Genomic DNA, 20,963 nt, shown 5'->3' with positions numbered 1-20,963 from the left:
CCACGTGTTCATTCAGAGTCAGACATGAAGTTAAAACATAAAACTGACCAGTTAAAACAAGTGAATGTTTTTTTTTAAAGAAAAAGACAAAAAGTCCCTGTTTGGTAAAGTCAGTTGCTCTTTATTTTAACAAATTGAAAATGCTTTTTTTTAAACATACAATCAAAATATTTCCCAGTTTGTAGCTGTGTACAATGCATACAGTCTTTGTTTGCCTTTGCATATATTCCCTTCATAACATTTGAGGACTGCCTTTAAATAAGCTCACTACGGCTAAAACTTTAAAGCTTTGCAACAACCACCTTATTATTATTATTATTATTCCCACTTATACATACCCTTTGAGTAAGGAACTGAATCAGAAAAACATGTCGTTCTGAAATACTATTTTGTCAAAGTTTTACAATATATTGTGGCATAGACCTATCTTGATTCCCTTTAGTATGATGTGAGTGACAGTCATCCCTTTTTCATTAATACTTCATTATAGCTGAAAAAGCCAAATCAACAACAACAAAAAACAAAAATCAGTGCTTTATGAGGATAGTGACCTTCACTCAACACCAGTTCACACAATAGCATCCTACAGACATCAGTTAATAACACAGTGCGCAAAGAAACAAAGCTGTAAACTGTCGAGATTACAAAATATGACTTCCACATTGGGACGCTGAGGGAGCATTAGGCCTACAGATGAGATGAGAGGATGAATGATGCTCCACGGACGGAGGTGGTTGGTATCCTTTGCCCGCACACGTTCCTCACAGGGACTGGTAGCCGTCGGACCTGCGTCGGCGGCTGCATATGTACGCAAGGATCACGATAACGATGAGGATGAGAAGGACAACGCCCACAGCGATGGCAACAGTGTAGTCAGGCTGGTCGGCCTTGCACAGGTCAGCTGGAACAGAAGAACAAGTACAATGAAACACAGTGAATGACGTGGTCACAGTATAACAGTTAAATCTGTTCACTCATCCTTCTAAATACATCAACAGTATTTTTCATAAGCAGTGAGTCAACACAGTGTGTGCTGTAGTTTCCATTCAGTATTATGTGCCAAGACCTGTTGTGATTATATAAGTTGAATGTGCTTCAAAACAAACATCTGGTCTCTAACTGTTCATTTCACCTAGCCTACTACATACTACAGGCTACATACATGGCTAAATATGTCATTCTGTTTGCTTCACATTTGTATTAAAGGCCAAGTAGGCATCTTGCATTTGATGAATTGTGTTGTAAGTATAAAAGTGACACATTTTTTTTTGCTGTTGGATTTAGACCAAAGTCTCGTATTACTCACGGTGGCCAAACTGGTTCGCAGTGAAGTTGAAGGCCTGGACTCTATCCTGGGTCACTTCCAAGTATATCCCCTTTCCGAGGAAGATGGACTCGTTCTTACAGGAGTAGGAGTGGCCAATGGCTGCCTTGAAGAGATCCAGTGATTCATTCTTGGTGCTGTAAGTCTGCTTATCTGCAAAAGCACAATGAAAGCTCACCCATTTGTGTGAAGGCAACCGTCAGTTACTTACTGCTCATAGTTAGAGGGGTTTTAAAAAGTTGTGGGAATAGGATGGCAACGATAATGCAACTAAATCTATACCAGTATCACTATACTACTACTACTAATAATAATAATAATTTGACCAAAACAGCTTGCATTTTTTTTTTTTTTTGTGTGTGTGTTCATGTGATCCCTAAATATTGAGTTCATGACCTTGGTGTTACTGGTCTATTGAAAGTGACAGTGTAGTTAGGGCTTGTAGGAAAACTGTGTTTGCCCATTTCCAAAAGAAAGATTCCAAACCGAACCCCCCAGTTGACTTTCAGAGAATATTGAGCATGTTTATCCAACGATCTATTGCTATTATTCAAAGCTCTCTGATAATACACATTGTATTGTTTAAGATCTGAACCAGCAGTGCTTAAGGTGCTTGCACACTGTCCAAACAAACGTCAACAAACACCAACAGCTGACTTAGTGTGTACTGTCGTCCTGTGCTTGTTGGTATTTGTTGACTGGAGTTGTTTGAGTTTATCTAAAAGTAATTCTCACATGGCAAGTTGGTTTTCTGAACATTCGAAAGACTGAAGCAAAGATCCTTCATTACTCTGCTTTAACCCTCTCTGACTGAAGCCTGAACACACCCAGTGGTGTGTGTTCGGCCTCTACACACTTCCTTATCAACAGCGATCCTTCATTACTAACCGTTCCGTCCGCTTCAACTATATGTTTGGTGTCATGTAATCTTGTTCAAGAAGCAGGTTTGTTTGTGTATCCAGAGGAATTGTTAGAATGTATTGCAAGGTTCCTTCCAATGGAAACAGTATCATAAGGAAGACTCCTCTAAAAAGTACTCATCAACTCACTAAGCACACAATCAGCCATCTTCTTGCCTTGGTTTCAGTAATGCATATAAAAAAATGCTTCATATAAATATAATTATATTGTTCCATTCCTTTGTGAGACAGTAATAACAACCATGTATATTTGAAAATGACAAAAAAAAAACATTGGTTGTATGATGTCTTATGTCACTGGCCAAAAATGTGGTAATGTAAAATTATATTAACTTCACCATATGTGATGACTCGAAGACAATAATACAAAAAAAGACGGATGTTGATTCAACTTACTCTACAGGTTTGATGCCATGAGCTGATCATGTTACGGGAATATTGTGTGATGTTCTGATAGTAGTCTTACAAGGAAGTAACACTATTGTGACTATCATTATTTGTTCAGTCTGCAAAACATGTCTAACACTGTGTGATCTCAGCAATATTAAATACACCAAACTCCAAGCCAGTGACCAGATAAGTCCAAAGTCCAATGACCATTGGTAAACACTGAAAATGCAAATGAACTCCGTAAGCTTACCTGCTTGTTTGAAAGCGTAGGCCAGGTCCATATGCAAAGAGCTGACATAGACAGTCTTTGAGGTTGTGTTCTGTTCAAAGACATGAAGGGAACTTTCAGGGCAACCAAATTAAACTATGTTGTGAAAATGGTTGGTCACTGAGGGTTTACAGGTACAATTTATCTCAAATGACTACTGTAACTACCTACGCAGGACATACTGGCACTAAGCCTAGACAAACACAAGCAATATACAAGCAATAAAAAAAAAATATGACTGAGGGCTGTGTTGAAGTGAGAGACAGTGGGCAACATGTAAAACCACCCTTACTGAGCCTTTGGTTCATTAAAGTACAAGAAATACTGTAAAACCCAACTGACTGTAAAACTGAAATGTTAGTTTCAATACAATTTCATACACAGAAATTCTTAAACCTATTCACTTAAAACTTAACGTGACGGTATGCCATTATTTGTCAACACAACAAAAGTTTACAGTAGGCCTACCTCTAGGGCCAGCTGTAACATTTGGGGAAGGTGGGCAGAAGAGCCATGATATTCCTCCTCACAGTTAAACCAAAGATCCCTGAATGATTACTCTCTGGCTAAACTAAATGCCCGTAATGAATGACCTAGATTCATTTGATAAAAAATATAAGTTGTGTTGTTTGTAATATATTGTTATTAGAGGTTTTTTTTTATAAAGTATCTTTGTTTGATTGCAGCACAGGCAAGTACAATCATACAGTATGTACTGTAGTCCTTACTCTTGAAAGTGTCTACTACTCTCCACTAAAATATAAGATGGAAGCATTCTGGCACACCCTTATGTTTTGGTATCCCTTCTAGGTTACTGAACTACTGAGCTTTTATCGAGCAGCTTCTTCATTGTTCTGTAATGTGAAAAAGCTTTCTTCAATTGTTTCTCCAATCAGTTTAAAGGGAACAAACCTTGTTTCGTTATGGACATGTACTAATACACTCATTTTGGCATATACAGTACAACTACTTACCCTTTGGAATAGAAATGTAATATTGCCCTCATGAAAGGTTAGGATGAGTTTCACGGAGTCCTTAGTAGTCACACCAGTTGCTTTTGTCATACTTGGTTGGACAATGAACGTACCTACAGTCTGATAGGAACATAAATGAATAATAAATAAATACAATAAATCAAAAGTCTGTCAAAGGCATGCGTAAGAAGCACAATGTCCTATACAATCACACCCCCACCCCGTATAGGATAGACATAATACAACTCTCAGAACCATGCAAAACCATATTACCTTGCTGTCATTCACTTTGATCATAAGTATCATCTGGGCCATAACATAAAGCGTGTCTCCTTCTGAATAGTTGAAGCTGCCCATAGTGATGTTAGGGGACGGAGTTGGACCTGGCACAGGGCCGGGTTTGGTGGTGGGTTTTGTGGTGGTGGGTTTTGGGGTGGTGGGTTTTGTGGTTGTAGGGGGTTTGGTGGATTTTGTGGTTGTGTGGGGTTTGGTGGTTGCAGTGGCTTTGGTGGTTGTCGTGGGTTTGGTGGTGGTCGTGGGTTCGGTGGTGGTCGTAGGTTTGGTGGTGGTCGTGGATTTGGTGGTGGTCATGGGTTTGGTGGTTGTGGTGGTGGTTGTAGTGGTTGTTATTTTGGCTGTTGTGGGTTGGGGTTGTACACTAGTAAACTCGGCTGGGGGATGAAGGGTTCCCGGTGGCTTGTGTTTGTTGTTCTCCCGGGCTGATGTGATTGCTGTATTAAGAAATGATAAACAAATGAATAGGAAGGAAAACAATAAAGGACTGTTTGCACTTGGAACGATAGTGGACCATTCCTTGTACTTGTAAGTCAATATGTTTCTACAACGTTTCTGTAAAATACTGGCTCTGCCTAACGCTTTGTTACAACTTACAAACGGGTATTACTATATGTGGTAACAATCACTAACAACAGACAATTGCTAACAAACAGTAACATTTCTTACAACTCGTTCTTACAACTCGTTAACAACTGGAAGGCATTCAACTCAGTTTTTGTCCTGTACAGTGCTCGCACACATAGGCATCACTGTCACTTGCCACGCACATGAACGGCAATTGTTTTGACAGATAAACTTTCGATAAACAATGGATTTTATCCAGAGGCACCAACAAAAGTAGAAGTAGTATCGTAATCGACTCAGCGGCTACGGTGTGAGGGGTTGTATTGAACCCAATGGAATCTAATCCTACGTTGAAAGTGGAGTGTGCCGCAGTCATGTCGGCACTTCTGTGGCTAAATGTCCGACCATCTCTTAGACTCCAAAACTTGTGGGATGTTCCTTGTCTACAGTGGTGAGCACCTACCAAAAATGGTCCATGGAAGGAAAATATGTGAACTGCCAGCACGGCCATGGGTGACCAAGGTGTGTGGAGAGCGAAGGTTTGCCGAAGAGCACATTGCTGAAACAGTTCTGATAGAATGGCAAGTTCTGATAGAAAGGTGCAGAACACACAGTACTTCGCCGTTTGTTGTGCATGGCGTTGCATAACCGCAGACCAACCAGGGTGCCCATGCTGTCCACTAGTCTACAGGATATCAGACCTGGACCATTATAGCAATGGAAGAAGGTGGCCTGGCCTCATCTGATGAAAGACATTTTCTTTTGCATCATGTGGGTGGCTGGGTGCATATGTGTCTCTTATTTGGGCAGGACACGTTACATTGTGCTTGACTAATCAACGTACGTCAGTCATGGTTCCTATAGGCAGAGAAAAGACCTTACCTTGAAGTAAGCCTATACGAGATAAAATGGTTAAAGCAGTGTTTCTCAACTGGTGCGTCGGGACCCAAAATGGGTTGCGGAACCGTTCTAGGTGGGTCACAGAGCTTTTTTCAGATCTAATATGGTACCTTTATTTTAACAGACTTTATTTGTAGCCAATGACAGTCATGGCCATGGACATAAACAATGTTTATGTAACCGGTCATGTTAGACATCATTTTAGTGGTAATCGCAAATGTAATGCCAAACATCCGCATGTTCCAGACAAGTAGCTACAGTAGGCCTAACACTATGTGTGCTACCATATCCGTTATATATAGGCCAATTAAATATAACAGTGGTAATAATAAGGTAATAAAAATAACACAACAGTGATGTACAACCACATTGGACTTCCCAGCATGACGCCACAATGAGGAAGAAGGCATGTGATCTGCTTTTCAACCTGACAGTATAGGCTCACAGTTTTTTTCTTCAGTGAGAAGATGACAAAGAGGGAGCTGGCTAAATAGATGGCTAAATGTGACAAATGATTGAAGTAAAAGTGCCTGGAAAATTAAGAAGATGAAGATGAAGAAGATGAAGTGTTTTGAGCTTGCTTATTTGTATAAATTTGCTTTGTATTGGCTTACAGGATTCTGATGGGTCTCATATGAGTCATGGACAGAAAAGGTTTTCTTTGTCTAATTGACAAGTTCTTCTTTCTATTTGCTTTCGTTGCTATTATCATTATCGTCTGTATCACATGGATAGGTATGGCATCTATCCAACTAGACAGGAAATATTGACATTTTCTTCTTTTCCCTCTTTGAATGAGACAAGGTTAATGTTTTAATTAACCCTATATAAACTCGTGAAAAATAGCCTATCTTTCTGATCATAACAGCTGTGAAAAGGCTGGGTAAACTGACTAAACGTCGACCCTGCACTTAGGCTATGACCTATAGTCTATGGCTAATACTTAATTTAACCTAATGTAACGACACATAGCTGATAAATCAACATGTTGGTAATGTTATTGTCGATTAGCTTTTGCTGAAATGGTTTCTTAATCAATGCGAAGGGATTCACGGAATAAATCAGGATCCAATTACTGCTGGTCATGCTGACCTGCAAACCCAACTTTGGGTTCAGGCTTCAGTTTAGGCTATAGCCACAATAAAACACATTACAAAACAATTATTTACTTAAATTGATATAAATGTACAAGCAGCATTACCTGTGGATAGGACACACGTGGCAATCAGGAAAAAGACTCCCATCTTCATTTTGCTGATTTCTTCGAGCCAAACCGAGGTGACGGACAAGCTATGCCAACTTTTTTCCACTGAGATGAGTAGGCTAGTTGACTGCGAAAATAAGCAGCTGCCCAGTGATCAGAGAGAGAAACGAAACTAAACATGAGCTAGGAAGTGGAACTGGTAGGGCAACTGCAGGCTTAACTTAACAGTTGAGGGATGTAGCCGTTTACCAAACCAGTCTATTCCACTAAGTTTCAATTTCTTTAAAAGTGGGCTCTTTTGAAATGGCTGCGTGCTTTGAGAAGTGCATCACACTTATAAAGCTCAACTTATCACGAAACACTAAAAAAAAGTGATTAGTCAAAAATGCATGTGACTGTACGAGGAAGTTAGAGCGTATTCTTCTGGTTTAGGCTACTCTGGTGCGTGCGTATTGCGGAAGGAGGTTGTCAGCTGACGAATGAGGTTAAAATTAAACGTTGAGTAGCATTTCCTTGAACCCTTTTCATTTGCTCGTATTAAAGCGGATGAAGACTATAGCCTACCTGCCTAATGCAATATGTCAGTTGAAAGCGATAGCTTTGTATAGGCCTATCTTGGTTTTGCCTGAGTTGCTGGCCTGTTCTTTCATCCATCAAAATTAGGCAGCCTAGACTAGAGGAAATTAATTCGCTAAAACTTGGCCCTCAAATATGAAACCTGTTGATTCCCCTATCAATTAGGCCTATGGCCTACCAAAACCAGTATGCCTATTTCATTTCTGTCGGTGTGTAGCCTAAATTTACTTTAAGAGATGTTATTTTCCAGATTCAGTTGTCATCCAGTGGCAATGTAAACAATCTCTTATATTTCGGTAGCCGTCAAAATCTATTCATTACTCAGGCTACTCCTGCAGTGACAGATCCATCTCTCTTTATGATTTAGAGGTGCGGGCATAGATAATCTATGGGTACGGGTCATCCATGGTCATCCCCCTAGTGCTGAAGGATCGTGTTGTGGTGCTGCGAGCGCGTCCGTGAGGAGCATATCTGGCGCCATCTAGAGGGGTGGGACATTCTTTTCTCAGTGTTTTGGTGAAGTTGGGTTGGCTGGTTCGAGCGTTGACTAAAAACCGTGATATGTTGTGTTTATGGCTCCATCGTATAGGCTATGAAAAAAATCCAGTTATCAAGAGTGACATTCGTATTTGTGTTGCAGGAAACCAAGGAGATAATTTTGAGCACTCTTGTTAGTTGGCTTTGTAGGCTACCACCTGCTTCCGTGCAGTCATTTAAGGACGACCCAGCCAGCCGAAGCTGTCAGTTATTTCGCTTAGCAACGTAGGGTTGGTTCCTTAGCTCTTGGCCCAAGTAACGGTAGCTCTGTTCTAGAATCTTTGGTAGCAACTAGTTCTAGATCTGACCTCAAACCGTTTGTCATTCTCTTGCAGTAGCTAGAATCTAGCTTCTTATTTTTTTTCCAACTCGTCCCGATAAAAATAATAATGCTACTGAGACAGATGAGCCAGAAGTCCGCTTTATGCGGCACTGCGTTGCGGCTACCAAACTATGTCCCTGGGTAAGTTTTCATGCTGTCATGTTGCTATCCTAGCAGCTTAATTTTTGTCAGCATTAACTGCATTGATTCGGTTCTGTTCTGCTCATAGACTGTATAGCAGGCTAGAGTCTATGGTTCTGCTAACTTATCGATATATTGTTTGGATCTCGTCTTAGCAGCTAACGGAGCAAGACAAGTTTGTTTTTTGTTAACTGGGCTTCTTATTAACTGTGGTTAAGTCAAGTATTTTAACTGTTATATTTTGTGCTGTTTGTCACTCTTTACATTGCAGGGCAAAACATCAGAAGGGGGCCCCTGTGTCTGCTCAAAATGCCCGATTTTATGTCAGCCAAGCAGCAGAGGTATGCTATGACTCAAAATAAATGTCAGCAACTGTACTTTGACCTTGCTTTGCAGTATTTTCTCTTTAGTTGGCAGCTGATTTGTTCATGGTTTGGTTCTATAATGAACAGTCCAAACTCTAAAAAGCCTAACTACAGGCTTTCCTGTAGATTCGCAGCTGTAGTGTCTGGTCCTCAGAGTTCATGTCCTCTGGCGACCACCGTGTCGGTAGGAAATGGGGTAAAGTTCATTCGAGGTCACATGACTCGTGGGAATTCTGGATGAAGGGTTGAAGGTAGACGTCAGGACAAGCACATACCTAAGACATGTCTGAGTGTTCCTGCCATGATTGTATTTTGTTGTTGTTAAATCCCCCCTTCCCAGTCCCCACTTCATATGTTTGACTTAATTCAGAAGCATATTTTTTAGGTGGCTGTAAATGCTGCCACCATGTTAGCATAGGATCTTGTGTCCTTGGCTGCACTCTGTGTTCTAGTTGGCATCTCCTGTTGTTTCACAATGACTTAGCTAAAAGGAGCATCACGACCCCACTCCTCACTATTGTGGACTGAGGGCATTTAGCTGAAGTGAGAGATGTCATTGTTTAGACCTTTTTAGAGCTTTGCTGAAGTTATTGTTATTCCCTCTTTCCTGGTTATCTTATATTTGATTACCTTCTTCCATTTTCTTTACCACTCCCAGACCTGTTATCATCCAACACAATCTTTGGTGTCAATTCTTGTACTTTCTCATTCTTGTACATTTCTCAGTGGCAATACAGTTCTAGCAATGCAATTATATGATAGCACATAGCTACTATGAAGCACTTTTGTGCTTGGTGATTACCACAATTACTTGTAGTAGCCTATTACATGTTGCCTCATACATTACCATTATAAATTGGGTACCTGTGATGTATGTCACTGGTTATTGTAAACTGGTTGTTGATGAATTCTAATGTCTCTGTCGTTCCCCTGCAGGCAGTGTTGGATAAGCAAGCGGTGGGAGCAGACTCCAGCTCTAAGGCAGAGAAAGTGGACAAGGCTGCCATGGTGGTATGATCCACTTCTCCTCCATCTTTCCTTCCAAAATCCACGCACATCCATGAGAATCGTCTGTTGAATTTTGATCACTTCTTCTAATAGGGGCAATGGCATGACCTCATTGTAAAGACGTCTGTGACAAATATGAGACTAGACATTTTGTTTTTATTATTGTTATTCAACAAAGAGGTGACAGACTGTACTGATTTATTTTTGGCTAGGAGTCAAAGTCTTTTGCAGTCAACATGTTCAAGGGCCAGATCAGCACGTCTCAGGTGTTTCCGTATCCTTCAGGTGAGTTGGAGCCTTGTGACCTTGGTGTGTTGGTGTCAAGGTTATGTCATGTGGTTGAAATGTCTCCGCTGTGGATAATGGAATGGCTCTGAATGGGACTCTTGTCCTCTTGTGCTTTCAGTGATGAATGAGGAGCAGACCCAGTTTCTCCAGGAGCTTGTGGGACCCTGTGCTAAGTTTTTTGAGGTGAGCTAGCGGTGCTGTTTCTTTGCTCTTTTTCAAGCATTGGCGTACAAGAGGTCTTTGAATCTCCTACATGTTTACTTAGCCACTAGTAAAAGCTCAGATCTTTTCACACTGGCTTTGGTCCATAGTTGCAAATTAGCGATCCACGAAACCACCACGTTCCAATAACTAGAATCCAGTCATAATGTTCATAATGTATTAATAGAAATCCCTATTTAGTATGCCAATGTCTGTGTGACTACAACTGGCACTTGACTGTTTAAAAACAGCACTCACTGATGCACTTATTCTTATTGCACTCTGCCTTTTTTTTTTTAGAATTGTTATTATTACCATGTTGTAAGTCGCTTTGGCTAAAAAGTGTCAGCCAAATGTAATGTAATGTAATGTGTGTGTGTGTGTGTGTGCGTGTGCGTGTGCGTGTGCGTGTGCGTGTGCGTGTGCGTGTGCGTGTGCGTGTGTTTAGGAAGTTAATGACCCAGCCAAGAATGATGCTCTGGAGAAGGTGGAGGATCACACAATGGAGGGCCTGAAGGAGCTGGGGGCCTTTGGCCTGCAGGTGCCCGCTGACCTGGGTGGGGTCGGCCTCACCAACACACAGGTGGGCACAGAGGCCGCTCTGTGAAGTATGTGGTTAAATTTGATATCAAGAAATACTTGTGGATCACCCTCTGCACATTTACCAATATTATTGAAACAAATTTAACCCCATAGTGAAGCAACTCAGCACGTTGACAAGCATAGCTAAGTTGATCTACAATTATAGTTCGGCTAGGGGTTTTGACTTGACCACTGTCTTCTAAGTTTACTTACGTGAAGGGGAGTTGATTTATTGACCTAAGTGTGAACGTCTTACTCTGCTAGGATGGATGGAGATAACCCCCCCCCCACCCCCCACCCCCACCCACCCCCTTCCTGTTCACAAACATAAAATCACCAAAATATTCCTGAAACATTATCAGCTTCGTGGCTGTTTTGCACACCTGATCAAAGTGCTTTGTGGTTGTACCGCCTGGTATGTTTGCTATGCAGTGTAGAATTGATATCTTCTATGTGGAGTTTAGTGGCACATTTTGAAGGACTTTCATATTATATTCAGGGTCAGAAGAGATGTTGTTTCTTTTCAGTCTGCACAGTGTACAAAATAATAGAGATATTGATATTAAATCCATATAGTTTTCAACACTTCAACACAAAAAACCCATAAAAAGTATGGCAGCTGTGGCTGTACTCACAAATAATAGTGTCTTACTTTGGGTTTTAACAGCTTGATGCACCTCAAAATGCACCAAAACTTTCCAGACTTTAATAGCAATGCTTTGACTGATGTACAGTACTGTATGCCTGCTGTGGTTCCCTACTTTGTGTGTCAGAGTGCTAAATGTCTGCTAAATATTTGTGGATAGCTCTTCAAAGTGAGCTCTCTTTGATTTAGGAATGGCTGTTATCCCAATGATTTTTTGTGTTGTTGCCTATCCAGTACGCCAGGCTGGTGGAGATTGTGGGTATGCACGATCTGGGCGTTGGCATTACCCTCGGTGCCCACCAGTCCATCGGCTTTAAGGGCATCCTCCTGTTTGGCACCCCTGCTCAGAAAGAGAAATACCTTCCCAAGCTGGCCACAGGTACCTCAGTCCATCATCTCTGTCTGTGTAACTGCACCATATTATATTATATTATATTATGTTACGTTACATTTACGTTACGTTACGTTACGTTACGTTACGTTACGTTACGTTACGTTACGTTACGTTACGTTACGTTACGTTATATTGTATATTGTTCACAGGTTGACTCTCAGAGACAGTAGTAATGATATTTTTTCAAGTAGTTAGATCAGTCCCGTTGTCATATAAATATCCAATTCACTTTCTCCGCTCTCATTGTGTCTCCTTTTACTCTACTTATTCTCTCTCTCTCTTTCTCTCTCTCTCTCTCTCTCTCTCTCTCTCTCATTTCCCCACAGGTGAGCACATGGCTGCGTTTTGCTTGACGGAGCCTGCCAGTGGCTCAGATGCGGCATCCATTAAGACCACAGCGGTCCGCTCCGCTTGTGGAAAGTACTTCACCCTGAATGGAGGGAAGATCTGGATCAGGTGTGTACATCTGTGTTAGTGAGAGCTTGAGTGAACACGTCCGCGCAAAGCTGGCTTAACCCTTAACACTGAGGTACTGCATGCATTCAGGACCTGACCCCACATGCACCTGCATGCACAGACATTGGCCAGAAGGTGGCAGTGTAATCACTTTCACTACAGAGCTGAATGTATTGAGAGTTCAGAGAACTCAAATCATGGGCGCCAACATCAGATGATTCTACAGTGTTACCCTATGGGGCGCGTATGTTGAAATAGATCACTTTCCCCCCCCTTTTTTTTCAATGCAAATTCTTATATGTCGAAGAGAGAAATTGACATTGAACTCACACAATAAGGGGTAATTATTTGCCTTCAGTTTTCATCTGAACCTCTGCATAATGTTCTTCTTTTTGGGTCATGGGTGAATTGTTGAACTGCTTCCGCTTCCTAGTCCTGCACTGCAATCAGTCTCATAATGGAATAGCTCAGACCATTCGATTCCCTAGTTAGCCAAACTCCATATAATTACGGCTCTGGTTCATTATTGAGATCCTTCTACACAAACATTGCAACGTGCGCTCTTGTTGTGAAACAAACCCTCCAATCTACAGTACATACATTCTCTTACTCATGCACAATATGATTTATTCTGTTGTGGCTTTTTGCTTTTGCTTCAGCAACGGAGGCCTGGCAGAAATATTCACGGTTTTCGCCAAGACGCCGGTCAAAGACGAGAAGACAGGAGAGATGAAGGACAAGATCACGGCCTTTGTCGTCGAGCGGAGCTTCGGAGGCATAACACAGTGGGTGATCGCCAGGCCCTTTGCTCTTCTATTCTGCTGTGTGTGGCCTACTATACTGGTTGTGGTCTGTGGTAGTCGACAAAAAAAAGCACATGATTCATTCTCTCAGACTTTATCTCAAACTCATTTGGTTTAGTGTCATTGGGCTGTTTTTTGACTTAAAAGACATTATCTAACTTAAGAACAATGTGACCTAACTTGTTTTATTTATTAATTTCATGCAGATTGGTTATTATTTGCACATGACAGACCCTTCTCCAAAATCTGTTTTTATGGTTATGGTATTAAGCAGACGCTTTTGTCCAAAGTGTGTATGATAGAAGCATCCTTCAAAATGTTAGGCATGAAGATTGTTATTGTGTCATGTGTTAAAGAACTATATGGAACAACATCATCAGAGGATGAAAAGAGGAAGGCTTACACATGGCATGTCTAACAAAGGAATAGATATGGTGGACTGTAAAGGCCTTTGTCATGTATAGTATCTATAACTATAACATCTCTAGCTGATGCTGCAGGTACAGTACATGGGGAAACAATGTTGCTGGGCTACCGCATAACCACATGTGTTCTGAGTGGATGATCATGATAATGATAATGAAGTATTCTTTAGAGATCAGTGGTGGGGGAAATGCCCAAGCAATACTCAGGAACATTGCTTGGTTGCATTGTTCAAAAATATGCCTAGCGTATCATCAAAAAATGTTAAAAAAAATGCCTAGCGCATCTTCAAAAATATTTAGAAAATATGCCTAGGGTATTACCAGCTTTAGACTGCAGACCCAGAAAGTAGAAACTTGCAAACATATAGGGGCGGTCACGCTGTGGATTTAATGCCAAATGTGGTAGGTACAGTATGTAGGCTTTGCTTCTCTGTCGTGTGTCCAATTATTAGCTATTGCAAACCCCTTCAACACTGCCAATACTCCTCCATCCCAGTGGCCCACCGGAGAAGAAGATGGGCATCAAGGCGTCCAACACGGCAGAGGTCTACTTCGAGAATGTGCGCGTGCCGGCCGATTGCGTCCTGGGCGAGGTGGGCGGCGGCTTCAAGGTGGCCATGAACATCCTGAACAACGGGCGCTTCGGAATGGCCGCAGCTCTCTCGGGCACCATGAAGGGTGTCATGACCAAAGCCGTGAGTGTGTCCATCTTGGATAATCGGTCTGTCTGTGTGTCTGTTGTGTTTGCCTGAGCTTTTTTGTCTGAGTTCCTGTACTGTTGTGGTGCGGGGGGTCTCACAGACATGTGTGTAACCAGAGCGTGTGTGTGTGTGTGTGTGTGTCTGTCTGTCTGTCACTCCACTGTGTCTTTTCAAGTCCAACTTCCTGTCTGTCTTCCAGTGCACATGCATGTTGCAGACTGATCACGTGATGTGTAGTTGTAGGTGTTTGTGTGTGTCTGTGCATGCATGCAGATGTGGTTTGGAGACCTGAATCTTCATCAGAAATACCCTGATGACTCAAGTAGCATTCAAATAGCTTCATGAGTAAGTTTTGAAATGTGTTGTGTCTTTTGCAAAGACAGTTGAATTTGTAAGTTACTTGTTGCATTGCATCAGAAAAAAAAAAAAAAAAAAAAACTTCTCATGATAAGAACCATTTAGAACAACCTGAATGAGTCAGATAGTGCTCCATTTTCTGACTGAAGTTATGGATCATGGCTAAAACTGACCGTAGTATGTACTTTAAAGTCCTATCTTTCCAAGATGACACAGCTAATGTTTGTGGTTAACATTGTAGACACAACCACTGTACAGGCTTAGGCACACATGGATTTTTAGTCCATATATGTCTAATATATGCTAATTTACCACACTCAAAGAAGTGCCCTGTGGTTTGGATAGTTGTAGAGTCATTCGGAGGGAGAGGGGAAATCCTTACTTTGCATGTGCCCAGGGATACTTGGTCTCTGTTTAACCACTGGACTCAACTGTCTGTGGATGGTTGGTGGAAGTCGTGTCAAAGGTCATGTCAAGTCAAGGGACAGTGTAGTCCCTTGTTATAGAATCAACATACACAGTATGTAAGTCACTTTGGATGAAAAGTGTGTGCTAAATGAAATGGGGAAAAAAAGTCATGGAAGTGTCCTTTTGCGTTGTGAAGGAGGGATATGCGATGATGAATCAAACACATCAGTGATTATGGATAAAACAAGCAGAACCTTAGTGTTCAGATACAGTATATGTGACCTTAGTGATTGTGGAACAGACCCTGCATTAAAAAAAAGAGTGTTGTCTGTCTCTCTGTTTTTCTGGCGGGGAACAACTTGCACTCCCACCCAGCCCCTCCCCCGCCCCCCTTTTCTGTGGAACTGGCCTCTGCTGTCTCGTTTCCTCTTGAGTTTGGTAACAAGTGTGGTGTTTTGCGCCACGTGCCCTGCCTTCACAGACAGCCCTCTCTCAAGGCCCCAACGCTTCCTGTTGCACAGGCAGCGGTAGCAAACAGGGGAACCACCACCTCACACACACACACACACACATTCACTTTAATGCACCCTATTCTTGGCTGATGGCATCTTCCTTTGCACCTTGTGAACACACATCTACCACCTTCCCCACAAAATGCTTGCACAAAAAAAACAGCAAAACTAAACAGTCTTTTTTCAGCTACTGCTGACTTTGCGCAGTTTACGGTAAATGGGCTAATTTTTTTTCTTCAAGCATAGGCCGTATCAGTAGCAAATGTTGCTCAATGGGTACCGCTTTTTGTCTCAGCTGGATGGTTCACTTCTGTAGTGTGCATGGTAAATTTCCACTTGTGACATTAGTAAACAAAAAAAGGGGTTGGTGCAAAGGATTGATCTTGTTTTGTGTGCATGGAGGTGCCCATATGTTTATGTATTTGACAGGTGGATGTGGGTGCGTGTTTGTGTATGTTTTACTGTCTGTGTGCACATGTGTGTTGTGTGCCCGTTGGCAAGTGCAATGCTTCAGAATGTTTTGGTGTGTGCGTGTGTGTGTGTGTGTGCGTGCGTGCGTGCGTGCGTGCATGTGTTTGTGTGTGATGTCCACACCAGTGCCAGTTAAAGGCTTCCTATGCAAGATTCTTACCTTTATATACAAGGCACAGTCTTGTAGTGATTGTGACGGTAAACTAGCTTGTAAAAGGGACAATGTTGTGCCTTCCCAGATGTACCCAACCCATCTACGGCGAACTAGCCTTGCAACACTGTCCCCCAACCTGGAGGATTGCTTTACGGCAATAGTGCAATAGCCTACTACTGTATTCGTATGGAATCCTGTAATATTACCTTGTCAGTTGACATGACTCTTTGGATATTGTCCTTGCTGCTTTGTAAACAAACCCGCATGGGCCGTATCCAGGGGGAAGGGTGCAAGCCGTGAGTGGTATTTACGACAGTTGTGTAGAATATAAATACTCTTTCAACTGTAGGGGGAGCCCAGTAGCCGGAAAAAAACCCCGCAATGTCCACCTTTAACAGCTGCCATCCTTCTTGGCATGCTACAAAGAGGCCCCTTCCTCCCCTCCGGCTATTCTGACTGCATAGTGGTCCACTGTAAACAGGGACCCTTCTCAGAAGCATAGGAACGTGGAATCGTATAGGGCTTTCAAAGGCAAGTGATGGCCCATTACGGGACGTTCCGGTTCGCACTGCTGGTGCTGTGATGTATGTGGTTGATTTTATGCCCATCATTTATTCATTTTAAAGGAATCTGCACAATCTAACGATCTCTCCCGGAAATGGTCATCACACTCTTTTTTTTCTTCTTTTTTTTAAAGTTTAATTTATTTTTTTTATAATTTGTGTTCACCTCATAATAGCAGGAGTAACAAACGTTTCAGCCTTGCGGCTAGTCTTAAGAAGGCAAAGTGCAGTCAGACAAATTTGTATGATGAGCAAAGTGCAGTCAGCCAAATTTGTATGATGAGCAAAGTGCAGTCAGCCAAAGAGAAGAGCGTTTCATCCATCCACAATATAATGTAGTGTGTGGGTGTTTAGCTGGCGTACCAATTTTTGTGCTTAGGATCTTTGCTTTATGATATTAAATTAAGAAATACATTTAGTTAGACTTTAGGCTTTGCACTTTCCCCAGCATTTAAAAGTAGGTGTGTGTGTGTGTGTGTATGTGTTTGTGTCTGTGTGATTGGATTTCGCCCTGCAGCTCAGGCTGGAAACCTGCATATTTATCTCTCCTGCTTCCTGTCCTCAATTGCTGGAACCAGTCACAAACTGGCCTATCCACCAGGTGCACCCACATCATTGGTCTGATTGGTTGAAGGACTTTCCAAGCAGTCATTTGAACTATGCCCATTGATCACGCCTCTTGTGCAGTAGAAATACAGCGCAGACTCCCCAGACTCATGTTCAATCTCAAAAGATTCAGGCTATTTAGGTCGGGTAACAATTGCACCTGTGTGTTTGTGTTTATCTTTCCATTATCTGCTGAGCGTGGGGCTCCATACCAATGTTTTGTGTTTCGGTCGGCTGCAGGAAACTGGGGGTGGGTACAGAGCTAGAGATCACGAAGTGTGTGGGGGAGGGGTCCACCGAGAGGACTGAGTTTTTGGGGGCAGATAAGACCACAGACCACTGAAACAAAGCAGCCAGACGTTTTTTTGCAACTTGTAACCTTTGTCACTCATCATCACTTCCATTTTAGCGATTGTAAACCAAGATCGCTCAACTTTAACCGAGTAGGCTAATTCGCTGTGCAGGTAGATCATACAGTATATTTAAGGATGACGTTCAGGCTTCCGTAAAAAATAGGATTTGATTAGGCTGAGGTAACAAGTCAGTAGTAGGATGATAATTTTCTTAAAGGCTACTCTGAAGAGTGGGGAAAAAAAGTTTATTTTACTGTCTATGAAGAAAAACAAGTGAGTCTGACCCGGAAAGAGATTTATTATCCCATTATTACATCATCACTTAATAACCGAATGGCCTCCCACCTCTCTTCTCTCTCTGTCTCTCTCTGTCTCTCTCTCTCTCTCTCTGTATCATTCCTCTCAGAGCTATCACATTTTGAGCTGAGCTTTGAATGAAATTTGGGTAACACTTTACTTGACGGGTTCATTCTTAACACATTCATAACAGCTGTCATAAACTGCACATGAAGCATTCATGAGATGCATATAATAATGACTGTATATATATACATATATATATATATATATATATACAGTCATTGGTGTAGACAATTATGCATTCTTTAGAGGTTACTATCATAAAACCAACAAACAGACAAACAAAAAACTAAATTCTCCTGGACACTGGACTTTCCTGTTGACTAAGATATGACATGATCAGGTTGGCTAAAACAAAAAAGACAGCAATGCTGCTTTGCGATTGTTGGACTTTTATTTTGACAAGTCAGTCATGAATGCTTCATGTGCAGTTCATGACAGCTGTTATGAATGTATTATGAACGAACCCGTCAAGTAAAGTGTTACCCCTACAACCGTTCAAGTGGTTGTAGTGTAGTGATAATGGCACAGACATGAAATGCGGCCTGAATGCCGTGTAGAACGACTTGTTTGTGAATGTTTGACAACTCCTGCATCTGTGGTGAGCAATGCGAGCACGGGCAAAGAAACCAGTAAAGACCAGCAGGAACACAACACCTGCAGTGCTACAGTGAACTTAAATTGCCGCCTCGTTGCAATAAGTTGTAATACAGTACATTTCACATAGCTGTGTGAATCACGGAAAGTGTGAGTGAAATGGCCACTTATAAATGGGACCCACTGTACCTTGCCCTAGTTGCACCGCACCTTGTCCTAGTCGAACAGTACCTTGTCCTAGTCGAATAGTACCTTGTCCTAGTCGAACAGTACCTTGTCCTAGTCGAATAGTACCTTGTCCTAGTCGAACAGTACCTTGTCCTAGTTGCACCATACCTTCTCCTAGTCGAATAGTACCTTGTCCTTGTCGAATAGTACCTTGTCCTAGTTGCACCATACCTTGTCCTAGTCAAACAGTACCTTGTCCTTGTCGAATAGTACTGTTCTGATGAACATTAACTATTACTTGAGTTCACTCTTAAAGCTGTGGCCGCTGAGGGGCATCGGTCAGAATGTGCACACCAAGATTTTCTTCCAACAGGTTTATTGAAGAATAAAATGATTGTCTGTATGTGTGTGTAGTGTGTGGTGTGTGTAGTGTGTGGTGTGTATGGGGTGTGTGTGTGTGGTGTGTATGTGTGTATGGGGTGTGTGTGTGTGGTGTGTATGTGGTTTTGTTTCTGAATGCACACAAAGTAAGAAATATACATTGAAACACTATATAACAGCTAATTATCTAAACACACAATCATAGTTAACGCTAGCTTTCTCCAGAACTTCTCTTCACTGTCTTAATGAGGCTGTCGTTCTGAAGTCCCAGAGGGCAGCGTGCTCTCTGATTGGCTGGTTTGGAAGCATGCACTAGGCGTGATCAGCCCTTTGTTACAGCCGCCCCCAAATTTGTCCCTGCAAATTTGTCACCCGCAGAAGGGCTGACTGAGTCTGTGTCCACGTCCGTGTCCGGTATGGCGGGAAGGGCAATGAGGCGGGCGACAGGTCGGGTATAAGTTCTGTCCTTCACCTGGACAACAGCAGTCCGAACTCTTCCATCTGCCCCAGGGATGAGACTTGTGACGTGGCCAAGTGGCCACAGGGATCTTGGCAGCTGGGGGTCCACCACCATGACAATGGTCCCCAGTTGCAGCTGTGAGGTATCCTTGTGCCACTTAGAGCGGGTCTGTAGAGCCGGGAGGTATCGCTGAATGAAGTGAGTCCAGAACTGGTCAGCTAAGATCTGGGCATATCTCCAACGGCGACGACTCAGCAGCTCCGATCCAGAGTACATTGCCTGTGGCAGTGAAGGGTCCCGCCGCCCCATGAGGAGCAGGTTGGGAGTCACTGGATCCACGTCGGCAACATCTGTGGACACATAGCCAAGAGGCTTGGAGTTTAGGACTCCCTCGACCTCTATCAGTACTGTCCGCAGGACTTCTTCTGGGACAGGCTGAGGCTGGATGGTGGCGTACAACGCTGCCTTCACAGATCTCACTTCTCTTTCCCAGACACCCCCAAAGTGTGGTGCAGCTGGAGGGTTGAACTGAAAACAAATCTGGTACTTGGCTAGATGATCCTGGAGAGTGGGGTGCATTGACTTGAAGGCCTCCTGCAGCTCACGCTCGCCTCCACGGAAGTTTGTCCCCTGATCAGACAGGAGTTCTGCCGGCTTGCCTCTCCTGGCAATGAATCTGCGGAGGGACATCAGGAAAGAATCGGTGTCAAGACTAGATAGGACGTCCAGGTGCACCGCCCGAGTTGTTAGGCACTTAAACAAGATGCCCCATCTCTTCTCGTGACGCCGGCCTACTTTCACTGTGAATGGCCCAAAGCAGTCCATGCCAGTGGAGAAGAAGGGGGGTTTCATCAGCCTCAGTCTCGCTGGAGGGAGGTCTGCCATTTTGGGCACAGCTGGGTTTGCTCTCCATTTCTGGCAGTCTGGGCAAGAGCGCTGATGACGCTTGACTGCTTCACGGCCTTGCAGAATCCAATATTTACGGCGCAGCTCCGCAAGCAGTCGTTCTGCTCCAGGATGGTGCAGGCTCTTGTCTGTGGCCTGAATGATGAGCTGGGTGACTTTGTGTCGGGGGTCCATGACCACTGGGTGGATAGCATCCAGGTCCAGCTGGTCGGTGCGCCGTAGCCTCCCTCCGACACGAATGAGCCTCACTGTCTCATCATACTCCGGGGCAAGACAGCGAAGCCTACTAGTAGCAGACACAAGTTTCCCAGCTTTCAGGAGGGTAAACTCCTCAGGAAAGCTGTCCTGCTGGGCTGTGCTGAGCACTTGTCTTTCTGCTTC

At 42.8% G+C, this 20,963-nt stretch overlaps 2 protein-coding genes across 3 annotated transcripts in view; one reads left to right on the top strand and one right to left on the bottom strand.

Annotated features, from left to right (window-relative positions):
* Positions 1-100: 100 nt before the first annotated feature.
* Positions 101-7,256, bottom strand: cd68 (CD68 molecule). 2 transcript variants are annotated; one of them, XM_062515750.1, is made up of 7 exons: positions 6,839-7,256; positions 4,327-4,607; positions 4,150-4,296; positions 3,877-3,996; positions 2,885-2,954; positions 1,307-1,477; positions 101-901 (listed from the first exon to the last, which is right to left on the bottom strand). In XM_062515750.1, exons 1-7 carry the CDS (start codon positions 6,885-6,887, stop codon positions 762-764), a joined length of 978 nt encoding a protein of 325 aa, XP_062371734.1. In that variant the 5' UTR covers positions 6,888-7,256; the 3' UTR covers positions 101-761. The 2 variants fall into 2 exon arrangements, with proteins under 2 accessions (XP_062371734.1, XP_062371733.1); XM_062515749.1 differs by having other exon boundaries at positions 4,150-4,607; positions 6,839-7,253.
* A 674-nt stretch (positions 7,257-7,930) lies between these two features.
* Positions 7,931-20,963, top strand: part of acadvl (acyl-CoA dehydrogenase very long chain) — a 29,185-nt gene continuing 16,152 nt past the window's right edge. Inside the window, exons 1-10 of the mRNA XM_062515772.1 lie at positions 7,931-8,417; positions 8,689-8,758; positions 9,719-9,793; positions 10,003-10,075; positions 10,197-10,261; positions 10,728-10,862; positions 11,742-11,886; positions 12,228-12,357; positions 13,017-13,142; positions 14,082-14,280. Coding sequence (XP_062371756.1) covers positions 8,344-8,417; positions 8,689-8,758; positions 9,719-9,793; positions 10,003-10,075; positions 10,197-10,261; positions 10,728-10,862; positions 11,742-11,886; positions 12,228-12,357; positions 13,017-13,142; positions 14,082-14,280 — 1,092 coding nt within the window. The 5' untranslated portion in view covers positions 7,931-8,343. The remainder of the gene's footprint in view (positions 8,418-8,688; positions 8,759-9,718; positions 9,794-10,002; positions 10,076-10,196; positions 10,262-10,727; positions 10,863-11,741; positions 11,887-12,227; positions 12,358-13,016; positions 13,143-14,081; positions 14,281-20,963) is intronic.

The sequence above is a fragment of the Sardina pilchardus genome, chromosome 16 (genome assembly GCF_963854185.1).
Source record: "Sardina pilchardus chromosome 16, fSarPil1.1, whole genome shotgun sequence".
Lineage (NCBI taxonomy): Eukaryota > Metazoa > Chordata > Actinopteri > Clupeiformes > Clupeidae > Sardina > Sardina pilchardus.
Note: the sequence above shows the minus strand (reverse complement) of the source record. Positions and strands in the feature narration are given on the sequence as shown.

What these genes read in the sequence shown, in the direction of transcription:
- cd68 (XM_062515749.1), bottom strand. Translation starts at nt 6,887, where the DNA reads ATGAAGATGGGAGTCTTTTTCCTGATTGCCACGTGTGTCCTATCCACA. An exon ending in CACGTGTGTCCTATCCACAG is followed by an intron (nt 4,608 to 6,838) that starts GTAATGCTGCTT and finishes TTCTTAATACAG; the next exon opens with CAATCACATCAGCCCGGGAG. An exon ending in TGCGAACCAGTTTGGCCACC is followed by an intron (nt 902 to 1,306) that starts GTGAGTAATACG and finishes CTTCTGTTCCAG; the next exon opens with CTGACCTGTGCAAGGCCGAC.